Source organism: Phascolarctos cinereus, unplaced genomic scaffold (assembly GCF_003287225.1).
Source record: "Phascolarctos cinereus isolate Bilbo 61053 unplaced genomic scaffold, phaCin_HiC Scaffold_4;HRSCAF=312, whole genome shotgun sequence".
Taxonomy (NCBI): Eukaryota; Metazoa; Chordata; class Mammalia; order Diprotodontia; family Phascolarctidae; genus Phascolarctos; species Phascolarctos cinereus.
In genome coordinates, this window is record NW_027555847.1 from 660,521,830 (window position 1) to 660,545,574 (window position 23,745).

General features: G+C 52.4%; 3 protein-coding genes across 10 annotated transcripts in view; 1 reads left to right on the forward strand and 2 right to left on the reverse strand.

Moving 5' to 3' along the window:
• BRME1 (break repair meiotic recombinase recruitment factor 1) overlaps positions 1 to 2,170 on the reverse strand; it is a 45,898-nt gene extending 43,728 nt beyond the window's left edge. For 2 of the 3 annotated variants that reach the window (XM_020994829.2, XM_020994830.2), the window contains exon 1: positions 1,835 to 2,170. In XM_020994829.2, the coding sequence (XP_020850488.2) occupies positions 1,835 to 2,170 (336 nt within the window). The remainder of the gene's footprint in view (positions 1 to 1,834) is intronic. The other variant, XM_020994827.2, reaches the window with a different exon arrangement.
• CC2D1A (coiled-coil and C2 domain containing 1A) lies at positions 2,141 to 14,543 on the forward strand. Of its 6 annotated transcripts, none has more exons than XM_078153928.1 (28): positions 2,141 to 2,224; positions 3,982 to 4,111; positions 4,356 to 4,477; positions 4,894 to 4,962; positions 5,565 to 5,717; positions 5,806 to 6,055; positions 6,553 to 6,677; positions 6,820 to 6,892; positions 7,073 to 7,159; positions 7,328 to 7,458; positions 8,214 to 8,286; positions 8,682 to 8,800; positions 9,167 to 9,275; positions 9,374 to 9,546; positions 9,635 to 9,757; positions 9,856 to 9,914; positions 10,566 to 10,682; positions 10,837 to 10,910; positions 11,041 to 11,099; positions 11,334 to 11,385; positions 11,490 to 11,589; positions 11,669 to 11,759; positions 11,847 to 11,972; positions 12,173 to 12,234; positions 12,321 to 12,387; positions 12,563 to 12,689; positions 13,028 to 13,104; positions 13,210 to 14,543. In XM_078153928.1, the coding sequence occupies exons 1-28, from the start codon at positions 2,165 to 2,167 to the stop codon at positions 13,279 to 13,281; spliced, it is 2,880 nt and encodes a 959-aa protein (XP_078010054.1). In that variant the 5' UTR covers positions 2,141 to 2,164; the 3' UTR covers positions 13,282 to 14,543. The 6 variants fall into 6 exon arrangements, 4 of the variants coding, with proteins under 4 accessions (XP_078010054.1, XP_078010055.1, XP_078010056.1 ...); XM_078153929.1 differs by having other exon boundaries at positions 12,324 to 12,387; XR_013486395.1 differs by having other exon boundaries at positions 12,563 to 13,104; positions 13,210 to 13,232.
• PODNL1 (podocan like 1) lies at positions 14,532 to 23,073 on the reverse strand. Its single transcript, XM_020994831.2, is given in 11 exon segments — positions 14,532 to 15,287; positions 15,854 to 16,002; positions 16,089 to 16,746; positions 17,670 to 17,785; positions 17,888 to 18,044; positions 18,232 to 18,341; positions 20,578 to 20,642; positions 21,367 to 21,460; positions 22,033 to 22,140; positions 22,142 to 22,282; positions 22,942 to 23,073. Coding segments are annotated over 11 exon segments (1,743 nt in total). The 5' UTR covers positions 22,945 to 23,073; the 3' UTR covers positions 14,532 to 15,145.
• Positions 23,074 to 23,745: the final 672 nt, after the last annotated feature.

Sequence of the window (23,745 nt, forward strand, 5' to 3'; positions counted from 1 at the left end):
TTTAATGCACTAACTGAATTTTGGTCTTCTACATGGGGATATGGATACAAACTATATGGCCACTTTAGGTTTAAGTGAACCCAGAGCCCTAGTTAGAACTGTTCCCTGTCCTTTTATCTGACTCCCCTGAGATTAGCTCTGATTCAGCCTATCTCCCCCATTATACTGTGAGCTTGAGAGCAGGTTCTGTTTTTTGCCCTTCTTTATATTGGTATAGTTAGCATAGCGCCTGGCATATAGATTGTGCTTATGGATTGGGTTGTGACCAAGTGTGAGGAACCTGCAGCCTCAAGACCCCCCGTGGCCTTCTAGGAGTCCAAGTTTTACAGAACAAATCCTTTTCTTAAGAGTATTTGTTCTATGAAGTTTGGATTCAGTCAAAGGGTCACACTTGAGGACCCACCCCTGGGTTGTGACCCTCTATTTGGCTCCAGTGAGCTACCTTACACTATAGACAGACTGTACCCAGATAGCTGTGTTTTCATTGAAATAATGTATTGCAGATTCATAAAGTGCTGTTGGAAAGCTATATAATCCCAGTACCAGATAAGAGGTACCAGAGCACTGTCTGCCATGGGTGAAGGGGCAGCCCAATGGAGGGCTATGTGCCCATCCACTGAGCCCATGACTACAGCTCTGACTGGAAGACTGGGGTCCTCAGTCACCAAATCCAAAGATAAGGAAGCAATTTACAGCAGTTTTAATCCATTTTCCCCAAATTCCAAAGCAGCTAAATGGCAGTAGATAGAAAAATGGATTTGGAGACAGGAAAATCTAAATTTAAATTCTGCCTCAGGCACTTACTGGCTGTGTGACCACGGACAAGGTACAACTTGTCTGCTTCAGTTTCCTCATCTGTAAAATAGTAATAACAACAGCACCTCCCTCATATGGTAGTTGAGGATCAAATGAGATATCATGTTAAGCAAAGCATTTACCAAACCTAAAAGTGCTATTAATTTGTTGTTGTAGTTCAGTTGCGTCCAATTCTTCCTAACCCCATTTGGGGTTTTCTTGGCAAAGATACTGGAGTGGTTTACCATTTCCTTCTCCTCCCCATTTTACAGATGAGGAAATGGAAGCAAATTAGATCTAGTGACTTGCCCAGGGTCACACACCTAGTAAATGTCTGAGGCCAGATTTGAACTGAGGAAGAGGAGTCTTCCTGACTCTAGGCCCAGAACAACACCTGTCTATTAATTAGCCACTAAGGTAGCTAAGCAGAGCAGTAGATACAGTTTAGGTCCTGAAGTCAGGAAGATGCTAGTTTAAAACTGACCTCAGGCACTTCCTAGCTGTGTGACTAGTTGTCCTCACATACCCCTGTTTGCCTCAATTTCCCCATGTGTATAACAAGCTGGAGAAGGAAATGGCAAACCACTCCAGTGTCTTTGCCAAGAAAACCCCAAATGAAGTCAGGACTGAAATGACTGAACAATATCACTGAACTCTGTTGGTGCATTAAAAAGATTTCTGGGTTTGGAATCAGTAGACCTAACTGGGTTTCCATGCTGCCTCTGACACTTTCTGCTTGTCCTCAGAAAAGGCACCTCACTGGGACTGTTTCCTAAGCTGGAAAAGGGCCCCGCCAATTTGAAGTCCCCACCCGGGCCAGGGAGCAGGGCACACGCTCGCACTTTGGCGCCTTCGGCCTCAGGCTCCCCCGCCTGAGGGGGAGAGGAGGGAGGAGGGCCGGGGCCCATTTGGGCCTGACCAGGCTCGAGCAGGGCAGGAGCTCGCGCCTCCCAGCCCTAGCGCCAGGGCCAGCTTGACCTGGTGGGGAGGGGTCACAAGGGCGTTCCCAGGCTTTCAGGCGCCAACATCCCTTCCTCACCTGAGAGGAAAACCGCCTCTGACTTCGCGCGGGCTCAGCTTTCCCGCCCAATCTCAATAACACCGTGGTACAACTCTGGCAAGCCGGGACAGGCGCGCATGCGTGAATGTGCACACAGTTGGGGAGTTCCCGCGAGAGGAAGGGAAGACAGTGCTCGTCGGGAATTGTAGTCTCTCCTTCCTGGTCTCTCGCGCCGGCGCGTCTCCTGCCCGCTGGCACAGCGAGGGGCGGGGCGTGCATCTGGGGACAGGGCCTAGCCGGAAGTGAACCAACGAGGGAGGGCGGTCCTGGGGTCCCCGCCCCCCTACCCTCTCCAGCCCCGACGGAAACATGCATAAGAAGAAGGCGCCCTCAGGACCCCCGGGACGCGGCGCGGCGGCAGCCAGACAGGTGAGGGCTTCCCTCCCCCAAGGGAGGCCTGGTCCCCTCGCTCTTTGCCCTACCTTGCCTCCTCTCTCTGGCCCCCGCCCCCCCGTCTTCTGCCCTCTCTGGCCCTACTTTCCTCGTCCTCCCCAGCCCCGCCCCCTTTGCCCCCCGGGTAGTCCTGACCTCTATGGCTCTGCCCCCTTCAGCCCTCTCCCCTCTGGGAGGCTTGGCCCTCTCCCCCTTCCTCTCTTACCTGATCCTTCTGGCCCCCTCCTCCCTGTCCTCTGCCCTCCCGGGCCCCTGCCCTCTGACCCCCTCCCCCCTGGAGGCCTCGACCCCTTCCCTTCCCTCCTGCCCCCTCCTTGCCTGCACTCTCTGGCCCCCTCTCTCCTGCTGTCTGCCTTCCTTGGCCCCGCCCCTTCTAGCTCCCTCCCCTCTGGAAGGCCTGGCCGCTTCCCCCCACTCCCTTCCCAGGCCTTACCCCCTTTGCTCTCCTTGGCTCTGGGAGACTTGGCTTCTTCACCCCCTCCCCCTACCTTGTCAGTGAAGTCCTGTATAGTCCTGTTTCTACCCTATGAGAATCAGCCACCCCACTCTCTCCTCCTCCCTCACTGAGGCCATGCCACCCCATTTTCCATCCTTTCCACAGTGGCCCCCTTCTGCCTTGGTCCTGAGGATTGAGACACCTGCAGCTTTTTTGGGGGGAGGGTAAAGTAGGCCAGAGTTGATGATGGAAAAACCAGGGGCAAGACTGGAAATTACTCTGAGGTGTTTCTCTGGGTCCTTCCCTCCCTAATCTGCCCTCGCTCAGTTCTCAGGGTGCGTTCTCAGGGTGCTGAGCGGGTGTTAGGGATGAGGTTCAAAGCAGATAACAGGGAGGTGGCCTCAGTTTGCCATCTGGTGACGAGAGGTAAACAGGCCTGTTTTTCCTGTTGAGCTTCGCCCAGGAAATTTATGTTATGGTCTTCCTGGGAGCTAGGCTCAGACTCAGGCCCAAGTCCAGACTACTTAAGCCCTGGGGTGGAGCAGGCTTCAGGTGCTTGCCCTTTGCCCCAAGTCTATGAGATCAGATTGGCTGCTGTCCAGGGTGCCAAGATTTCTCTGAACTCCTGTTCAGTGACATTCTCAGTTTCTTCAGTGTTCCATTCAGATGTGGATGTTTCCTGGGGTGCTTGAGTAGGGTATCCATTTGGGACCCACCTTGAAGGCAAAGTGCTTCTCACTAATTCCCTCTCATCCAAATTTTTGAATCCACCCATTTGGGGAGAATTTTTCCTTGGGATGGTATATCCCCTTTCAGGAATCCTTATATATACTTGTTGTATCCTCAGAGAAGGTCTGAAAGGTATCTAGACTTAGCGTAGGCTACAGAGGAGTAGAGAGGTTTTAACATTCAATCATCTACTAGTCTAACAAGACTTTAATGAGGGCAGAGGCTGTATCTTAACTAACCTTTGTGTCTCTCCCAGCATCCGTCGTGGTACTTTGTACACAGGTGGTACTTAATACATGTTTTCCATATTTATACTAAGGATAATGAGCTTTTCCTTCCCGGTTTGACTCTTTATAAAATAGTCTTAATATTCCTCCAAAGGAAGATTGGTGATTGGTTGTGTGAACGCAAGTGGAGAAAGTAGCTGTGACCAGTAATAGTAGAGATTGTGATAATCCCAAGCTGATTGGGAGGGACCTCTAACTTGGCCTGGCAGTGTCCACTGTGGCTTTGCTGGGTGTCACTTTGAGGCTTGCTCTTACTTGGGTCTTTTTCCCTTGCCCTGAAGCTGGGCCTTCTGGTAGACTTCTCCCCTGATGGGATGATGATTCCTGAAGATGGTGTCAATGATGCTGACCTTGAGGCAGAGTTCATGGCCTTGGTAGGGGCCCAGCCACCTCAGGAGCTCAAAAGCAAAGGTGAGGGGGTCCCCACTGCCTGTTGGGAGTTGTCTTCTTATGCATCCAAAGCCTAGGAGATCCTGCTTATGTTCATCCCTGACTGTTCGTACTGAAGTTCTCCCTCTTCCCTGCTTACCATTGTCCCATATATGCTGCAAATCCTGAGCACCACTGGAAAGCCTTATTCAAAGTAGGATGTGGAGCAGTGTGATTGGGATGGCTGAGGGGTCCTGAACTACATCTATATTTGTTTTCTCTTTAGCTCCTTTGCCTATGGAGACCATTGAAAAGATGGCCTCCCTGTGTATGAAGGACATGGATGAAGGAGAGGAGGAAGAGGATGATGATGATGATGATGATGTGGAAGATGATGATGAGCTTCTGGTGAGGAAGAGGCTTGGATGGCTTCTCCAAGCACGAAGGGTCTTCCACATAGATCTGTTCTGCCCGAGTGTGGGGCGGGCTGGGTCCCTGGCCTCTGCAGAAGGAAGGAATTGGGAAGGGTGGGTAAGAGGAAATATGACAGCAACACTGTTAGCGTGGAACTCTCATGGAGCCAGGAACCGTTGAAGCAAGTTCTACCCCACCCCATCCTACCCAGAGAGCTGCCTCTTGTCACCACCATGGGACCTTTTCACTCTGTCACAAATCATATGGTTCTGCCTACACTCTGGACAAGGCTATACCAGGGGCTTCCCACTCCTTTTACTAACAGAACTGAGGTCAGTGGTGTCTCTGAGTGAGTAGTGGATATTAACCAAGACTCACTAGCCCTTATCCTCTTCTATGTGTGTGTCTAGGCAGAGCTCAATGAAGTTCTTGGGGAAAGGGAGGAGCCCCAAGATACCCAGAGCCTCCCCCTGGCCAAGGTATGCTGCTGTCTGTCTCTTTGGTTTGTTTTGTGTGTGACTTCCAGAGTTCCCTCCACAGCAAGCAGTTTCCTTACCGTCATCATTATCATCATGGCTGACGTTTATACAGCGCCTACTATGTGCTGTGCTGAGCACTTTACAAGTATTGTCATATTTGATTTTTACAATAACCCTGAGTAGTAGGTGCTGTTATTATCCCTGTTTTTACAGATGAGGAAACTGAAGCAAACGAAGATTAAGTGACTTACCTATGGTGACACAGCTAGGAATTGTCTAGATTCAAACTCAGGAAGATAAGTCTTCCTGACTCTAGGCTTAGCACTGTATCCACTGCTTCCACTAGTTACCCCTGCGTGCAGGACAGCCCCTCAAAGGTCATCCCTGAAGGCCCCTTCTAGCTCTCAATCCTGTGATTTTATGGCCTGAGCCCTATCCCAAGTTGAGCTAAAAGCTGAGATGTTGTTCCAGGGACCAGGTATGGGACAGATCCTGCAGCATGATGGGTGAACAGGTGGAATGGCTCCTGGAGGAACAATTCTTGGGCCTGGGGCATAATTTCCCCCTATCTCAGGGTCAGTGACCCCCATATTTCCTTGCAGTCACCCGGTCTTCTACAACCTAAGGTCAGCCCCAGCAGTGCTGGCATGGAAACCACCCTGGCTGAAAGACTGGCCATGTACCAGACTGCCATCACCAATGCCAAGCAGGCTGGGGACAGCTCGAAGGTCCGGAGATATGAGCGAGGTGTCAAGGTGAGCAGGAAGGGTCCTTGTTCCATAATTCAATCTCATCTTAAGCTGGCTCTGCCTTAGACTGAGCCTAGACTTCCCTTCTCTTCAGACATTAGAGAATATGCTGGTCTCAGTTAAGAAGGGACGTAGCATCAACGAAGACGACATCCCACCTCCTGTGGCCATGGGGAAGAGCCTGACACCTCCCCTGGAGATTCCACCGACACAGAGTACCATACCCACCCAGCCCCCTGAACGTCAGCTGCCAGCTGTTCCTCCCAAAACACTGTCTGTGCCTGCCAGTCATGGCTCTGGGGTGACTGAGAAGCCAGTTTCTGTGGCCTCACCTGTGAGCTCTGGTAAGTCTGACATGACCTTTGGCTGGTTTGGGCACTAGGAATGGTCCTTAGGCCCCAAGACAAAGTGGAGGAGATTGCAAAGTTCCATTCTCTTTTCTGTACTCCTGCACCCCCACAATCTTTTGGACATTAACTATTCCCCATCCTCTCTTAGAAGTTTCCAGAACTCGTGATAAAAAATGCTGTCTGCATCCAGAGAAAGAACTAATGGAGTCTAAATGCAGATTAAAGCATACTTTTTAAATATCTTTTTTTGGTCTTTGTTTTCTTTTACAACATAACTAATATGGAAATATGTTTTGCATGACTGAACATGTATAACCCGTATCAAATTGCTTGCCTTCTCAATGAAGGGGGAGGGGAGAGAATTTGGAACTCAGTATTTAAAAAAAGAAATGTTAAAAAAATTTTACATGTAATTGAAAAAAAAGATGTTTTAAAAGAAGTTCCCTGAGCAGCTTGACTTACCAACTTCTTTGGGCATCATCTCTTCGTAGGTTCTGGCAGCCCTGAGTCCCTGACCCTGTTGCAGGAGCGGCAGCGAGAATACAAAAGGGCCGCTTTGCGCTCCAAGCAGGAAGGCAACTCAGAAGCAGCCACTAAGTATTACCGAGTAGCCAAGGTAAGATGTGATAGAGGGCAGGGATCTTGGGCCTGACCTGGCTCCTTTGGTTTCCCTTATCACAACATCTGGCCCATTTCTTCTCTGTCCTGTCCCTGAGATAACTACAGCTATCTCCCCATCTCCCCCATTCCTCCCCTAGAGCTTTGATGCTGTCCTGGAAGCAATGACCAGGGGTGAGGCTGTGGACCTATCCCGGTTACCTCCCCCACCTGGTGAGGACTGTTCTATATGGCATCTTGGTCCGGGGAGGGAGTGAAGTGTTAGGGCATGAGTCTCTTCAAGGACATGCCAGGGACGTCTTACAGCTCTGTATTCCTGCTGCACTCGCACAAGACTGGGGACTCAGCAGAGGCTTGTTGGTTGTTTGAATAACTGGTCCTCTTGGTTTACAGATCAGATGCTCAAGACCTTGCCATCCCCAGGGCTCCAGCCTCGTGCTTCTACCCCTGGTGCTAGCACTGTCTCCCCTTCCATGCCAGGTAAGCACAGTCCCTTCAGGGGAGGACTGACAGAGCCAGCTGAGCTGCTGAGAGTCGCTGGTGGGAACCGAGGACCCGAGAATTCCAAGGCCAGGGAATCCAGGGGGTGGGAAGGAAAGGAAAGACTTGTCAATCACCTAGTCACTGAGCCTTTCTGCTTCTCTGCAGAGATGCCCCCACCTCCACGGGCCCTGCTAGAGGCCTTGGAACAGCGGATGGAGCGTTATCGGGTGGCTGCAGGGCAGGCCAGAGACAAAGGGGATGATCGCAAGGCTCGGATGCATGACCGGATAGTCAAAGTGAGGGGATGCGCAGGGTTGGGTCTGGGCTGAGCGTGGAACCAGGTTCAGGCTTAGCCCGTCTGTCTTTTCCTCCCCCTTCCCCCCCCAAAGTGAACCCTTTAAAAAACACTCATAACAGATATGCGTAGTTCAGCAAAATGAATTCCCACATTTATTGGACGTGTCCAAAAATGTCTGTCTCATTCTGAATCTTATGTCCACCAGCTTTTTGACAAGAGGTGGATATTGTACTCCATCCTTGGCCCTACAGAATTATGGTTTATCATTGCATTAATCAGAATTCTAAAGTTTTTCAAAGTGGTTTCTCTTTGCAATGTTGTTATCCTTATAGCTAGTTCTCCTCACTTCAGTTTCTGTCATTTCAGAGATATTCTGAACTGTTTCCTCTGTCATTTCTTATGATGCATTAATATTATATCACATTCATATGCTAGCCTTTGTTTAGCCATTCCCTAGTAGATTTCCAACAGTCTTTAGTTTCCAGTTCTTTGCTCCCACAAAAAGAACTGCCATAAACATTTTTGTACATAGGAGTCCTTTTCCTCTTTGATCTCTTTGGAATATAGACCTAGTATCAGGATTGCGGGTCAAAGGGCACAAACAGTTTAATAACTTTGGTGGCATAGGTCCAAACTGCTTTCCAGAATGGCTGACCCAGTTGACAGCTTCACCAACAGCTCACCGTTTTGTCCCCTCTGTTTTTCATTTTCCTCTTTGTCAGCTTTGCTAATCAGCCAGCCTTTTTCCTGCAGCAATATCAGGATGCCATCCGGGCGCACAAGTCGGGCAGATCTGTGGATGTGGCTGAACTGCCTGTTCCACCGGGTAGGTTCCTGGCAAGGTTGGGCCTGTTGGGGCAGTCCCTGGGTACAGGGCCCTAGCACCCAGGCTCTCCTCTGACCTGAGAACAAGAAGGAGCTAGGTCCCTCTGAGAGCTGTGAACTGGACCTAGGGATAGCATGCTTGTACTCCCTCCTCTGGGGAGCCAGGCAAGGGGGTTGGTCAGATTTGTGTGTGAGCGATTGGCTTTAGGTGTCTATATAGGTCCATGCTCTGTGAGTGGAGAGCTTCAGGGGGCTTTTATAGTCTGAATTGACTATAGAGGTTTATGTCATCCTAGTATGCTGTTGACAATCTTTGTTGGGGTAGAAGAGGTCTGTGATAGCTGGAACCTCTAAAGTATGATGCTGATTGGAGTCTCTTGCTGTTTTTGGGGCCAGGTTTCCCCCCAATTCAGGGTCTGGAAACAGCCACACCCACACAGCAAAGCCTAGTAGGGGTTCTGGAGACTGCCATGAGGTTGGCCAATCAGGATGAGGAGGAAGAAGAGACAAAGAAGGTATGAGAGAGAGAGAGAGAGAGAGAGAGAGATGGGGGTAAGGGAGAATGCTAAATTTGGAACAGGATCTGCGCCCCCCAGAATATGGTCGAGAGGCACTGGGACATGTGGCATCTGTCACCTGTGTCACCCTTCTGAGTCCTAGTGTCTTTCTGTCACGATGTTTGCACTACCTGCTTCACAAGGTTGGTTGTGAGGAACGTATTTTGTAAACCTTAAGAGAGTATAGAAGTGGAAGATATCGTTATGTGTCATTGCCCAGGACTATTGTAGTTGGCATTTGGACCCTTGGGTGAGGGGCACCTTGAAGTTGCATAGGTTGGGCAGTGCCATGACTTGTTTTCTTTGTTGTTCCCTCCATACCAGCCCAGCACCCACTCCCTTCCTTCTCCACAACCCAAAGTCCAGGCCTCCCGGCCCTCCATTCCAGGCCCTGGCCCAGCTGGGAAAGTGGCTGTAAAAGGCTCCACCAAAGGTAGGCTCCTTCTCCCCCAGAGGCAGGGCCTGGTGGGTGGTGTGCTTCCTGGCCATCCCTGGAGCTGGCCTCTCCCTGCCTCCTCCCCTGCCCCACAGCCCAGCAGCAGCTGGCTTTCCTGGAAGGAAGGAAGAAGCAGCTGTTGCAGGCAGCCGTGCGAGCCAAGCAAAAGAATGACCTCGAAGGCGCAAAACTCTTTCTTCGCCAAGCCAAGGGACTGGAGCCCATGTTGGAGGCTTCGGTTAATGGGCTCCCTGTCGACATCACCAAGGTGAGGGGCTGGCATGAGTCCCGGGACCCCTCGCTGTGTTCCCTGCTCACAACATCCCATGCCTTACCAGCATCACTGCCCTTTTCAGGTGCCGCCAGCACCTGTCAATAAAGAAGATTTCACACTGGTCCAACGGCCTGGCGCAGCCATCTCTCTGGAGGAGGCTGGGCATTATGCAGAGCTCACCAAGTTGATGAGGCAGCAGCATGAGGTATAGAAGGGAGGGCTGAGGCCACTGGGGCAGTGATAGTCCTGGACTCCAAGGCACTGGCTCCCCTAATTCTCTCCTTGTCTCTTCCCTTCACCAAGATGTGCCTGAAGTACTCCAATCAATTCACCCACCTGGGAAATGTTGTGGAAACCAGCAAGTGAGTTTCCTCTCCCTTCCTGTCTCCTCCCCTCAAATGGAATGTAGCATCTAGAATTGGAAAGCACCTGTGAGTTCATCCGATCCACGTGTTCTTAACGTGGGCCATCTGGTGAAGCCTACGGACCCCCTTCTCAGAATCGTGTGCTTAAGTGCACCAGATAAAATACTAAACCCCACATTTGCCTTGCATCTAATCAAGAAGTAATAATAGTATTAGCAGGTAGCATTTATATAGAAACCACTTTACATATATTCACTCATTTGGTCCTCACAGCAACTCTCTGAAATAGATACCGTTGTTATCATTCCCATTTTACAGATGGGAAACAGATGAGACAGACAGAGGTTAAGTGACTTGCCCAGGGTCACCCAGCTAGTAAGTGTCTGAGGGAGGATTTAGAACTCAGGTCTTCCTGACTCCAGGCCCAGCACTCTCTTCACCGTGCCTCCAGTTGCCTCTGCCAAATGGACAACATGTGTGTCTTCCTTCCTTCGCAGCTCTGAACTTGTCCATAGATAGGTGTACTCCTAAGGTATTTAGACTGTGGCAGAGGCAGAGAAGGAGGCTTTCTTCTCTGAGATGGGATCTGGGAAGGGGCCCTGCCTTGCTGTCACCTAAATGTCTTTTTTTCTCCTTTGCCTCCCCAAGGTTTGAGAAAATGGCTGAGGACTGTAAGAAGAGCATGGAGATTCTGAAGCAAGCCCACAGCCGAGGCTTCCCACTTCCCAAGTTCCACTATGAACAGAGGACATTCAGTGTGGTCAAGTAAGACCTTTAAGGATTCTCTCATCTCCCCTGCCCCAGGGCAGGCTTGGAACTAGTGAACCATGGGCAGCCATGGTCTGTGGGCATTTGCCCGTCTCCTCTGGGGCCATTGTTTCTGCTCCCCTGCCCTATTCTGTCCTGACCCTTCTTCTAGGATCTTCCCAGAGCTCAGCAGTAGTGACATGGTTCTGTTCATAGTGAAGGGCATCAACCTTCCCACACCGCCAGGTAACAGGGCCCTGCAAATGGGAAGGGGAGGGAGCGGGCTGGCTCTTGGGGTTGCTTTCTCCCTTTACCCATCTTCCTGCTTTTTTCCCCACCGGGCTGAAGGAGCCTTGACCCCAGGCCTTCATTACAGGGCTATCCCCCAGTGATCTGGACACCTTCGTGCGATTTGACTTCCCCTATCCCAATGCAGTGAGTGAGGACTGTGGAGGGAAGTAGGGGAGGTGGAGAACTGAGTCCCAAGGGCCTTGGGAGGTTGTATGCTTAAGATTGTTGAAGGGGTGGGCTTGAGCAGATCTGGGTGTAAGGGAGGATGCCTCTCCTCCTCCTTCAGAGGGCTCAGGTCTTAGGGCAGGGTCCTGAGACTTATCGGGGCTGGAAGTGGGACATCTTTTGGCCACTATCCAGCCTCAGCTCTCAATGTAGGAAGAAGCTCAGAAAGATAAGACCAATGTGATAAAGAATACAGCCTCCCCAGGTAAGTTGGAGACAAGGACAGGTTGCTCAGTACTTTGGAGATCCAGGGCAAAGAGGCCAGGGTCTGACGTCGGCCTGCCCCTTCTCCCTCTCCCTCCCGGGCAGAGTTCAAGGAGCAGTTCAAGCTTTTCATCCAGCGGGGACACCGGGGCTTCAAGCGTGCCATCCAAACCAAAGGAATAAAATTTGAAGTGATGCACAAGGGGTGAGTGAGGGAGTAGCCAGGACAGAGTGGTCCAAGCTGGTGTGAGGGCTCCTGTCCCATGGCTGCCTCTCCTCCGCAGGGGACTGTTCAAGCCAGACCGTGCCCTGGGCACTGCCCAGCTCAAGCTGGAGGGCTTGGAGTCAGCCTGTGAGATCCGAGAAATCCTTGAGGTATCTAGTTCTCACCTGCCTCCTCTCCCTAATTCCCTGTCCCTTGTACCCTGTCTTGCCCAACAACTTGACTTCTCTCCTCCTCAGATCCTGGATGGCCGTCGCCCCACAGGAGGACGGCTTGAGGTGATGGTCCGCCTGCGGGAGCCACTGACTTCACAGCAGCTAGACACTGTCACAGAGAGGTGGCTGGTCATTGACCCTCTGCCCCCGGTGAGGAACAGGGCCTGAGGACTCAGTGGACAAAGGGTCACCAGGGGCCAGGGACCTGGGAGAGGGAAGGGTACGAAACTAGAAGGGTTGGAATGGAACTGGGGTGGCCTTTGAGAACAAAAGGGACCCAGGTATCTGAGGACAAAGGGGACCTGATGAGACTTGTTCACTTTATCTTCTTCCTGTACCACCCTGAGCAGACGGCAGTACCCAAGGCCAAGGCCCCACCCATCCCTGTCCAAGGACGAGACCAAGGGGGCAAGTAAGTGGCTGGGCTGGGACGGTGGGGCTGTGTGACTCCTTCCCATCCCTCAAACAGAGAGTCATTTGTTTCATTGAATTGAACAGCAGATCAGCCCGCAGCTTACAGAGCCTCAGTGTCATGGCCTTTGACCGGGAACGGCTGGAGAGGAAGGTGTGTGATGGTGCTGGGGCAGGGGCTTTTAGGGGCCTCTCTTCCCACTGTCTCCTGAGGTGGGGCTCCCCAGGGCAACATCCTCTCCCTGCTCCCTCTTCATGGGGGTATTTCTAAAGCTCTATCCCAAAAGGAAGAGGTGTTTGGACCCTCACTCCCAGCTGGTGTTTGGCAGATTGTGGCATACAAGCAGGCCCGGCGGGTGGTGCCTGGGGAGCTGGCCCAGCAGTACCAGGACCTTGTTCAGCACAGCCAGTGGCAGAGAGCACAGCTAGAACAGGGAGGCTCAGGCATCAGGAGAGGTGAGATGTGTCCAGGAGGCAGGGTAGGCTGCCTCTCCCACCCCACCCTGGGACTTGCCAGGAGCTGGCTCTGGAGCCCCCTGTCTGAGCCCTCCCAAGGGCTGCTGGAAATACAGGTCAGCCTTACCAGGAGGCATTGGTGGGGAGGGCTTAATCCTTCCCTGGCCCCACTGGAGGTGGCTGGTGGGGGAGAGAATGGAGCGAATGGTGGAGGCAGAACAGGGTTTCTCCCTAAATCCAAGAAGTCGGGTACTTCCCTAATTTTCCCTAGGTTTTGGTGGGGACAGAGTTGGGTGGGCCACATCTAGGTCCTCATCACTCTTTGTCTGGCCTTCCAGAGTACCACACTCAGCTGGAACGGTACCTGCAGTACTACACAGAGGCCGCCCGACGCCTGGGCAGTGATGGCAATAGGGTAAGGCGTGGGAAACATCTTTAGAGGGCAACAGGGTGCCCTCCATTTCTGGATGCTAGGCCACAGGCCGGGATAGGTAATTGATGGCAACTGTGTTCCCAACAGGATGCGGCTAAGGAAGCTCTGTACAAACGGAACCTAGTGGTGGAGAGAGAGGTGAGAGCCTGGGGGTGGTGACCTTAGCTATGAGGAGGGACTTCTCTCCTACACAATTCTCTTTCTGTCTCTGTCTTTCTCCTGCCCCATCTCTGACCTGAGAATTAAGTAGAGCTTCTCAGTGTGGTGGGACCCTAATACCAACACGCCTGCCCCATCTCTGATCCAGGGCTCCTGCAGCCCCTCTGCTCTGAGCGGGGACACTTCAGACCTCCTCTGTCACAGCCCTAACACTCATGTCTGGGGTGGGCTTTCTTCTCAGCTGCAGCAGCTTCGGAGGTGATGGGATCATCAGGACTGTACCCAGGTCGCTGGGCTTCACCCAGTCCAAGCAACAAAGGCAGCTGAACTCTGGGAGCAGGTGTAGGGGCCCGGAGTGCTGGGAAGGAGGTGATGGGAGATAGGTGAACGTGAGAGCCCCAGGCTCCCTCCGTGCTCTCCAGCCGACCCTGAGGATTCTGCTGAAGACCAAATCTGCTGACAATCCCTTGACAATCATTAGGAGGGAGGGGATATCTCTGGCCTGGCCCCACACTCTAGGGGAAAAGAAAGTGGGGTGGCACCTGCTTCAGGTTGGATCTTGGTTTCTCTCTCTCACTCTCTCCCTATCCTGGTGGAATTGGAATTGTGGAAACAAGCAAGTTAAAGTTACCACGGAGGCATCTGTACCCACTATGCCATACAGAATTCCCTATTGGAAAGCCAGGCAAGCTGGCAGAGGCTCTCCGCTCCCGCGCCCTCAGAGATGGTGGCTTATCCCTTGGGCATCATTTCCCTTTCCCAGGTCCCCATTGTCCCCTCTGTAGAATGTGGTTTGCACAGTTGAGCCGGCTGCTGCCCCTGGCCTACCCAGGGAGGTGGGAGGGCATCAAGGAAGTGGTGAGGCCTTGGGGACCAGGTTCTGGCTGGGTCCCACCCCTTCCCTACCAGTTTCCCAAGCACTTTATTTTCTAATCTGCCAGTCTGGGGCTCCTAGGAAACCTAGAGGTCCCAGCCTCAGAAGCCTTAACTGGCCAGCACCCACCCCAAAGAACACTCCTACCTGGGCATGAGACCTGTGAGCTAGGCTCTCCCAGCCCCATCTCCCTAATCCTTAGCCTGCCTTGTCAGCTGCAGGAGGTGCAGACACATGGCCCTCCCAGGTGAGGCAGACTTGCCATTGCCACTGAGGAGGACCAGGACCTTGAGCCTCCCTGGATTGTGGTGCCCCTGGCAGGAGGAAGAGTGGGTTTGGGTCAGGGGGAGCAGGCACACACAATAAAAAGCAAGGGTTGCACACAGCACAGCTCTGTCCTTTGTTTCATCCTCTGTGGCTCTTTGCCATGACCTCTGACCTAACCAGGAAGCTTCCTGGTCCACTTGAGAGCTTCCCTCTGTGCTAAGCACCTGGGGGGAGCCTTAGTTTGGACAGGGAGCACTGAGGAATAGCATGTGGTGGTGACTCGGACATCCGAAAAGAAGAAAGGGTTATGTCACTGAGTGCTTGAGGGTTGGAGTATCTGGTGACATGTATATTGCAAGGGGGTCAGTGGTCTTTCAGTCAGGTGGATTAAATACCCCCGACCCTTATAAGTCACTACCAGGAGTTTGCTAGTCCTTATATCCTTGCCCCTGAAGATCCCCCCGCAAAGGCCACAGGGTGCTACTCCATTGGTAAAATCCCACCCATCCAGAAAGTGGAAGAGGGCCTTGTGTCCTCCAAAGCCAGCTTGGTGCCTGGCCCCCACTCTCACCCACCACACTAACTTCCTGGCACAGAGATGGCAAGCATTGGCCACTGAGTGCCCTGAAAGCAGCCCTGGAGAGAAAGGCAGCTGAGTGATCAGAGAAGGTATGCGCAGTAGCTCTGGGTGTCCCTGCTGGATGATAGGATGGTCAGCTTGCTTCAGTGAGCCTGGGGCTGTCTGGGCTGTTCCGGGAGTTTCACAATGACTGGCTCAGGGTTTCCTGATGTGTCCACCACGTCTAAATGGAGCAGGTTCAGAAAGGCCTCCGGGGAGATGCTGGTCATCAGCAGCTGGTTGGATCTGCAGGAAGCAGTGGGTTTCTGTGTATGTTTAAAGATGGGGTGCAACAAAGATGGAAAAGAACTTTGCCCCAACCAAGGAATCCAGGCATCCTAGTATCTAGCCAATGGCCTCTCTGCTTAAAGGAAAGTTATTGGGGAAGGGGGCAGGTAGCACAGAATGTCAGAAAGTATCTAGTTTGACCTGTATTGAAGCACATATCTCCTTCTATCACTGGATTACAGATTTAGAGTTGGAGAGGACTTTCAACAGTCCTAGAGAGGTTAAGTAACTTGTGCAAGGTCACACAGTAAGTAGCCAAACCCAGGTCCTCTGATGTCCCTAACAAGTGAAGACAGGTAGCATGATCTAGAGGGAAGAACTACATTCTAGATTCAAATGGAAAAGATTCAGAATCAAATCTCAACTTTGGGGCTTCAGGTTCCCCACTTGTAAAAGAAGAGCATTAGACAAGTTATTTCTAAATGCCCTTCTAGCACTTAATTACTGCGGTCCTTTGGCCCATTCATCTACCTGAAGACACTGCCTCCCTCCCAGAGCCAAGGACTCAGCTACAGTGGGGATACCTGAGGACAAGGGCCCGTAGGCGGGGTGTTGTGAGAAAGGCTTGGGCACCCACACTGCTGATGCGGTTCCCTTGAAGGTACAGGAATTCCAGGGCCTCAGGAAGATCAGGAGGCACAAAAGACAGCTCATTGTGGCTGAGATCCAGGAGCTGCAAGGAAGAAGGGGTCAGATGGGGGGACAGCTCAGATCACAGGTGACCCCACCTTTCACCTTTGAGCCCTTGCCTCCCCTCACCTTGAGGCTGGGCACTTCCTGCCAGGTCCCAGGCATGATGGAGCCCACACGGAGCCTGTTGTGTCCTAGGTGCAGCTCCTGGAGCATGCTCAAGTTGGTCATGGGCTCGGGGTCCAGGCTGTTGACCTGATTTCTGGGCAGCCTGAGCACCTGGAGGCTGCCAGGCAGACCCTGAGGCAACAGTGTAAGGCGGTTCCCTGCCAGGTCAAGGGTCCGAAGATGCCCCAGGCGGCGGAATGCCAGGTGGTGGAGGTGTGCACTGGTGAGTCGATTGTGGGCCAGGTTGAGGTCAACCAGAGAGGGTGTGGCCACCAAGGCACGAGGGCCCAGCTCACTGATGCGGTTGTGGGGCAACATGAGGGCATGAAGGCGGCGGGGCAGTCCCAGCGGCACCTGTTCCAACCCATTGGCATAGAGGTGTAGCGTATGCAGGCCCCGAAGACCTTGGAAGGCAGCCAGATCCAGTCCTCCAGGCCCCAGAGGGTTGTGCTGCAGTAAGAGATACTGCAGCCCCCGGGCCCCACTCAGCCGTCCTGCTGGCACGTGGCGGATCTGGTTCCTGCCCAGGTGCAGGATGACCAGGCTTGGCGGTAGCCCCTCCGGCACCTCGCCCAACCTGTTGTTGGACAGGTCTAGATACTCCAAGCTCTTGAGTTTGCTGAGGGCCAAGAAGATCCTGGATTGGAGACTGGAAAGAACCTTAGACATCACTGAATCCACCCCTCTCATCCAAGATCACACAGCTTGTTCAGACTCCAAATCCAATGTCTTTTCTCATCTACCACGGAAGGCAGGTGCATCCCTGCCACACCTCACAGTGCTATTCAGAACAGGCTTCCTCTCTCTGCCCTGATCTGTGGCTGCTCTCCAGGAATCTTTCCCAGACCATCCCAGCCCACAGGGAGGGTCACTTTCTCCTCCCTAGAGCAGTCATTTGGCCTTTCTGAGCCACACTTGGATCATATCATTTAGAGCTATCAGAGACTGTACAGACACCTGCTCCAACCTCTTCTTAAATAGATGAGGAAATTGAAACCCAGAGAGGATGACTCACCCATCTTAAAAGTCACCCAACTAGTAAGCAGCAGATTTGAATCCAGTCCCTCTGACTCTGTATGCAGTGCTCTTTCTACCACACAGGAGGGTGGGTAACACAGTGGAGAGGGTTGGATTTAGAGCTCGGACATTTGGGTTCAAATCCTAGCTCTGCTCTTTACTACCTAGGAGACCCTGGGGAACTCACTTGACCTCTGTCGGAGTTTCCTCGTCTCCAAAGTGAAGCAGTAGGGCTAAGTGACCTCTAAAGTCCCTCCAGCTTTAGATCTCTGACCCTGTAACTGAGTGGTTTTCAAATGGAAAAGTTGTACAGTTCTACTTATCTGCCCCTAACTAGACTACGCCCCCAACATCTCCGGCTCCACATTGCCTGCGGACAACGCCCAGCATGCAGCAGGCACTCAGCAAGTATCGACTTTGGGGTTCTGGTCAATTCCTAGAGCAGGAAAGAGCCTTCTCCAAGCCACCTTCTTCACAGGTGCTCCCACTGGGGGTGAAGGGGCCCCAGTTTCTTGGAAGCCATACCTGAAGGTGGTAGCATCAAGGCCAGCATCAGATAGCCGATTGTGCTGTAGATAGAGCTCCCTCAGCTGGAAGTGTCGACCCAGGGCCCCCCGGGGCACCTTGGCAATTTGGTTGTTCTGTGGGAGGAGGGCAGGGTCAGGGGCACCAGACACCCCCAGGGAAGGGGTTGGAATAACAGCATAGCACCGACCAGGGTCCTTCCTCCCACCCCATGGCACCTGCAGGTGGAGTCGAACTAGTGATGAGGGCAAGCTGGGCGGGAGGTAGCTCAGCTGGTTGTTGGAGAGGATGAGGGTGGTGATGGCCTCAGAGCCATGGAAGGCATCAAAGGGGAGACCCGTGTTGGTCAGCTGGTTGTCATGAAGATACACAGACCTGAAGGGGATAGAGCAGCCGGTGCAAGCCCATCTAGTTCTCTGTAGGCAGAGGCTACGTCTCACCCCTCAGACCAGGGGATCCCCATCCATACAAGGGGCTCCTTGAGCCTTTCCCTAGAGCCAGGTCTCCTTCCTCTCCCCACCCCGCCATCCATGCCAGCCTAACGGGACTGGGGCTTACTTACCTGAGGTCAGGCTTCTCTCCAAAGGTAAGTGGGTAGATCTCCATCAGCTGGTTGGCAGCAAGGTCAGCAATGCGGAGGGAGCGGGGCAGAAACTGGGGCGCCACAGTAAGCTGACAGAGCACAACCAAACCGCCACTCAGGGTCACGGATGAAGAGTTGGAAGGCACCTTAGAGCTAAGCTAGCCCAACTCCAAAAAACAAACCCCAGCTACAACCAGGTAGCCAAAGAGGTAGTGATTCACCTAGGATCACACAGGGATAGCAGGTGGCAGACCAAGATTATTTGGCTCCACTCTTTCTGCTGCACTGTGAGCCTAAGCAGCCCCAGGTCCCCTGGTCTCCCCTTTCCCTAACCTTGTTCACAGGTTTAAGACACAGAATAAAGCCCTGGGCCTGGAGTCAGGAAGACATCAATCCAGCCACAGGCACCAGCCAGGCAAGTCACTTAACTGCTGCCTCAGTTTCCCCACCTGTAAAATGGGGATCATAATAGCACTTAGCTTGCAGGATTATTGTGAGGATCAGATGAGACAATATTTGTAAAGCACTTAGCACAATGCCTGGCACATAGTAGGTGCTTTCCCCTCTCTTCCCTTGTTCCCACAGAACCACCAAACCCCAAGGTTGGAAGAAACCACAGGTGTCAGTCAGTCCAAACTATATCTCATCAAGAAACCTCTTCACAGAATATTCTCAACCACTATTAGGTAGCTGGATAGTGCATTGGTCCTGGAGTCAGGAAGGCTTGAGTTCTAGTCCAGCCTTAGACATTTACTAGCTGTGTGACCTCAGCCTCATGTCCTCATCTGTAAAATGGGGATAATAACAGTATCTCCCTTCCAAAGTTATTGTGGGGATCAAATGGCATGTCTGTAAGGTGCCTCATAAGAGCTACATAAATGTTAGCTATTATTATTATCATCTGGCCTTGATGACGGGGAGCTCACTACCTAGTGGGGCAGTCCATTCCGCTTTTGGACAATTGTAATAGATAAGAGAATCCTCAGTCTCCCTTCAGGCCACTTCCACACACTGCTCCTTGTTCTGCCCTCAGTGATTGATAATAATCATTGATGGTAATGAGCATTTTTGTAGCACTTTACTCGAATTATCTCATTTGATCTTTACAACGACCCTGGGAGGTAGATGCTATTACTATCCCCCTTTGCAGATGAGGAAGCTGAGGCAGACAACAAAGGTTAAGTGACGTGTCCAGGGTCACACAGCTAGTATGTGTCTGAGGTGGGATTTGAACTCAGGTCTTCCTGACTCCAGATCCGGGGCACCATGCGCTATGACAACGCCTAACTGTCGACAACATGACAGCTTCAGACACGATGCCAGTATGAGCAGGACATGGACCACACATAGATTAGCATGATTGTTGTGATGCCCTGGCATCAGTCCACATCAGTGTGGGTCTTCCCTACATGTGAGGCTGAACTGCAGGTCACTCATGTAATAATAATAATAAATAATTAATAATAACAACCATTTTCTGGCACTTCTGGGTTTACTAAGCACTTTCCTTACAAAGACACCCCTAGGAGGCAGTTAGTGCAGATGAGATCATTCCCATTTTGCAGGTGCAATGCCGAGGTTCAGTGAAATTAAATGACCAGCTTATAATCACACAGTGAGTTGCTGTGGCTGCCCAGCCTTCATTTTTGAAGAGGACCAATGACATCATGGGGAGATGTCTTGACTTGTAAGTAAGCATTCCAGGAAGCCCTTCCTCTTTCCATGGCACCATTTGGGCTTGGGGAGGCAGAAGGTAGCACCCCACCCTCTCCCCTTCCCCCACTGCCTTAGTAACCTGCAGCCTAGCCTTCTGTCACATGGGGAGCACTGTAGGTCCTTCTGGGCTCTTGGCTGTACTGGACTGGAATCAGGAGGAGCACAGTCACAGGATTTAGAGACAGCAGGCCCTTTAAAGATCACCTAGATCAGGGGTGGGAAACCTCCAGCCTCAAGGCCATACGTGGCCTTCTAGGTCCTCTGGTGCAGCCTTTTGACTGAGTCCAAGTTTTACAGAACAAATCCTTTTATTAAGGGAGTTTGTTCTGTGAAGTTTGGATTCAGTCAAAGGGCTGCACTTGAGGGCCTAGAAGGCTACAGGTTCCCCACCCCTGACCTAGATCATCCTCATTTAATAGAGGAGGAAATCAAGGCCTGGAGAGGGGACAGGGCTTTCTCAAATCACATGGGTACCAAGTGGCAATTCCAGGTCTTCGGGCTCCAAATCCATGGAGGCTTCCACTACACTGCTTCGGGCCACGTGAGTGGGGAGTCTTGCCCTGCCTGGCCCCTCTCCCCTGCCCTCCCCTCCCCAGGCCCTGCTCTAACCTGGTTGTTGGCCAGATAAATGTACTGAAGATCAGGCAGGGACTCGAAGGCTTCATCGGGGAGGCCTAGTCAAAGGAGGAGAGGATAGCAAGGCAGGGAGGGCAGGTTCCCACCCCACTGGCCTCAGCTCCCTATTAGCCTGGACCCTGCTTCCCTTCCTGTCTCTTGGAAATAAGGGCTTCTGCCCCTCCCCGGGGAGACAGCTTCACAGGGCTCCAGGCATGTCTTTCATACCTGTGTTCCCTGGGGTGAGGGGAAAATAGAATCACGAGACAGAGCTGGAAAGGACCTTGGAGATTGTCTTGCCCTCATCCAAGCCCCTTGTTTTATGGATGGGGACCTCAGGCCTGGGGGATGGGGGGAGGGGGTGTGGAGGCGAGTCAGGAACTTATCCCAAGCTCTGGAAATTGTAAGTAAGTGGCCAAGGCCGAAATCAAACCCAAGTCTTGTGACCCCGAATCCGAGGGCTCTTCTCAGTATCCAGTATGAAGATGCAGGACCCAGGAATGCCTGGCCTCCCCCTATAGAGGCTCCTCTGTGTAGCCAGCCCCTTGCCCTGGGCTCAGCTCCAAAGCCACAGGCTGCTCCCCTCCCCCTTTTCCGTTTTGTTCTGCAAACAGGAGTTTCTGGGAAGCTGGTGGTGGATTCCCCCAGCAGCCCCCCCCTTATGGCCTCAGGCGCCTGGCCCCTCCCCCACCCCCTGCTGTCTGGTGGGGAGGGGGCAGCAGGGGCGGCAGTGGAATAGAAGGAAGAGGAGGGGAAGATAAAAGGGTCCCAGGTGTCACTCACCATCCGAGGACAGCTGGTTATTGTGAAGGTTGAGAGTCCGAAGGTAGCAAAGGCGGGAGAGCTCATTGTAAGGAATCTCCAGGAGCTGGTTATTCTGAGGGAGACCCGGCCCTGCCACGTCATCACTGCCTCCTCACCTGAGACATGCCCCTGCCCTCAGGAAGCCCCCAGTTGGATGAGAGAAAAATGACTCGGTCCAAGAGCCCCTCGAGGCTAAGACTGCAGTTTAGTTTCCGAAAGGCTGAAATTTCCAAAGCTTCACAATCAAAGTTTTGGGGTGCTCCTATTTACAGCAACCAGGCAAACCAGTGAGGTATCATCCAACCGGTTAGCCAGTCAATAAGCATTTATTAAACACTTACTATGTTCCAGGCAAATGTGTGGATAAACATTTAAAAACTACTTCATGGGGGCGATTTTTTTGGAGGGGTCTCTGCCTTTTACTTTAAAAAAAAAAAGCTGTAGGCGTAAAATAGCCCTGCCTTCCTGCTTCCCCATATACATGGAGGAAATATGATCCTGCTCTCAGGGAGCACCTAGTTTGAGAGAAAGAAAGACCTTGTCCTCCGCAATCCCCTAGTTTGGGGGACAAAGGACCCATTGCCCTGAACAGTGGTCTTAAGACCCAGGAACAGAAGGATGAACAAGAGAGCTGAGATGTGGTACCTGTAGGGAGAGATGCTGGGCACCCTTGGTGATATTACTGGGGAAGAGCCGGAGGTCAAGGCCATCGCAGGACACAGTGTCATCCCGGGGGCAGGAGCATCGAGGGGGGGCAGGCTCTGGGGGGTGGCTGTGAGCTCTCCCCCAGGTGGGGGAAATTCTGGTCCTCTGTCATGATGGGGAGGGCTGTAGCAGCATTCTGGCTGTGGCTGGGCAGGCATCCCAGCAGCAACAACAGTAGTAGTCTCATTGGCTGGCAGGGGACATGGAGTTGGGAGAGGATCTCTAAGCCTGAGGGGCAGGGTCCCACACCACCTGGCTCAGGAGCAGGATCATCACCATGGGAACAGCAGCATCCCATGCTGAGCTCTGCACCTGGGAACACCCCGGAAAGGCTAGGCTAGGGATGAAGAGACAGAATCTTATCCCACAGAGCTCTCCCAGGGCATAGGATCATTGAGCTTGGAGCTAGAAGACATCCTAGGTGTCATCTAATCCACTCCCTCATTTTACAAGAGGAGGGAAGAGGCTTATCCCCAAAAGCTTATATCTAATAAGAACAGAAGAGTCTATAGAACCAAGAGCTGGTTATTAGATGGAAGTAACCTATTCCAATCACCTCATTTTAAAGTTGAGGAAACTTGAGGCATCTGTCACTTTTCCCAGGAAAACAAACAAACAGGTATCCAGGCGCTGGATACCCCTACAGGTTCCATTCTCCACACCCCAACCCAACTCCTCCCTAGGCCAGGCTTTTCCCTAGGGGCTGCCCCTCTGAGAGTCAACAGCCAGGAGGCTTGACTGCTGCCACCCCCATCCCCCTCACTGGACTGCCCCCCCCCGTCATACCAGCGGGTGGTCCCACCCCAGGGGGCACTACTGTTCCTACCCTCCCCCCTACTCCCTCCTTACCATAGCCAGACTCCAGCTCTGCCTCTGCTTAGCTTCTGCGTAACTTGGCTTCCTAATTGAATCCAGCCGTCAGCACACACGGGCTTCCTCCTCCTGCTCCCCCTCCTGTCCCCCTTCCCTCTGCCTGTACAAACACCATCAACATCCCCCACCTCCCACAGCCATCCCCCTGCCTCCAGCCCCCAGAGACTGTCCAGGGGAAGAGACTGGGGGCTGGGCTAGCTCCCCCCCCCCAGCTGGGGGAGGGGGAGTTAGAGGGATGGATTTCCCCCTCTGGACTTAGCTTGCGTAATTGGGGCTGGGAGGAATGCTTGGGAAAAGGCCCAGCTTCACCAGTCTGGTATTTCAACCACAGCAGCCCATCGCGTGAAGGCTTGGGGAGAGGTGGCAGGGGAGGGACAGCTGTTTGGGTTTGTTCTATTTTGAGGGGTTCCACAAACCCCCCTCAGCTCTGTGGCTGTTCCTGAGAGGCAACAGATTTAGGGGAGATGTGATAGCTATCTTCAAGCATTTGAAGGGCTGTCATGGGGAGTTTGCTGACCCCAGAGGGCAGAACTGGGAACCATAGGTAGAGACACTGAGGAAAGGCCGATTTAAGCAGGGCAGGAAGAAAAGATTAACTTCTTAACGTTTCCATTAGTTAAGCGAGGAATCTCCAGATGATCCCAGGTTACATAAAAGAGGAAGGGTAATCTTGTGAGGTAATGAACTCCCCATCATTGGAGACCTTCCAGTAGAAGCTAAATGACCATTTCTCGGCAAGATTGTAAAGGAGATTCCTGGTCAGATATGTTTGAACTAAAA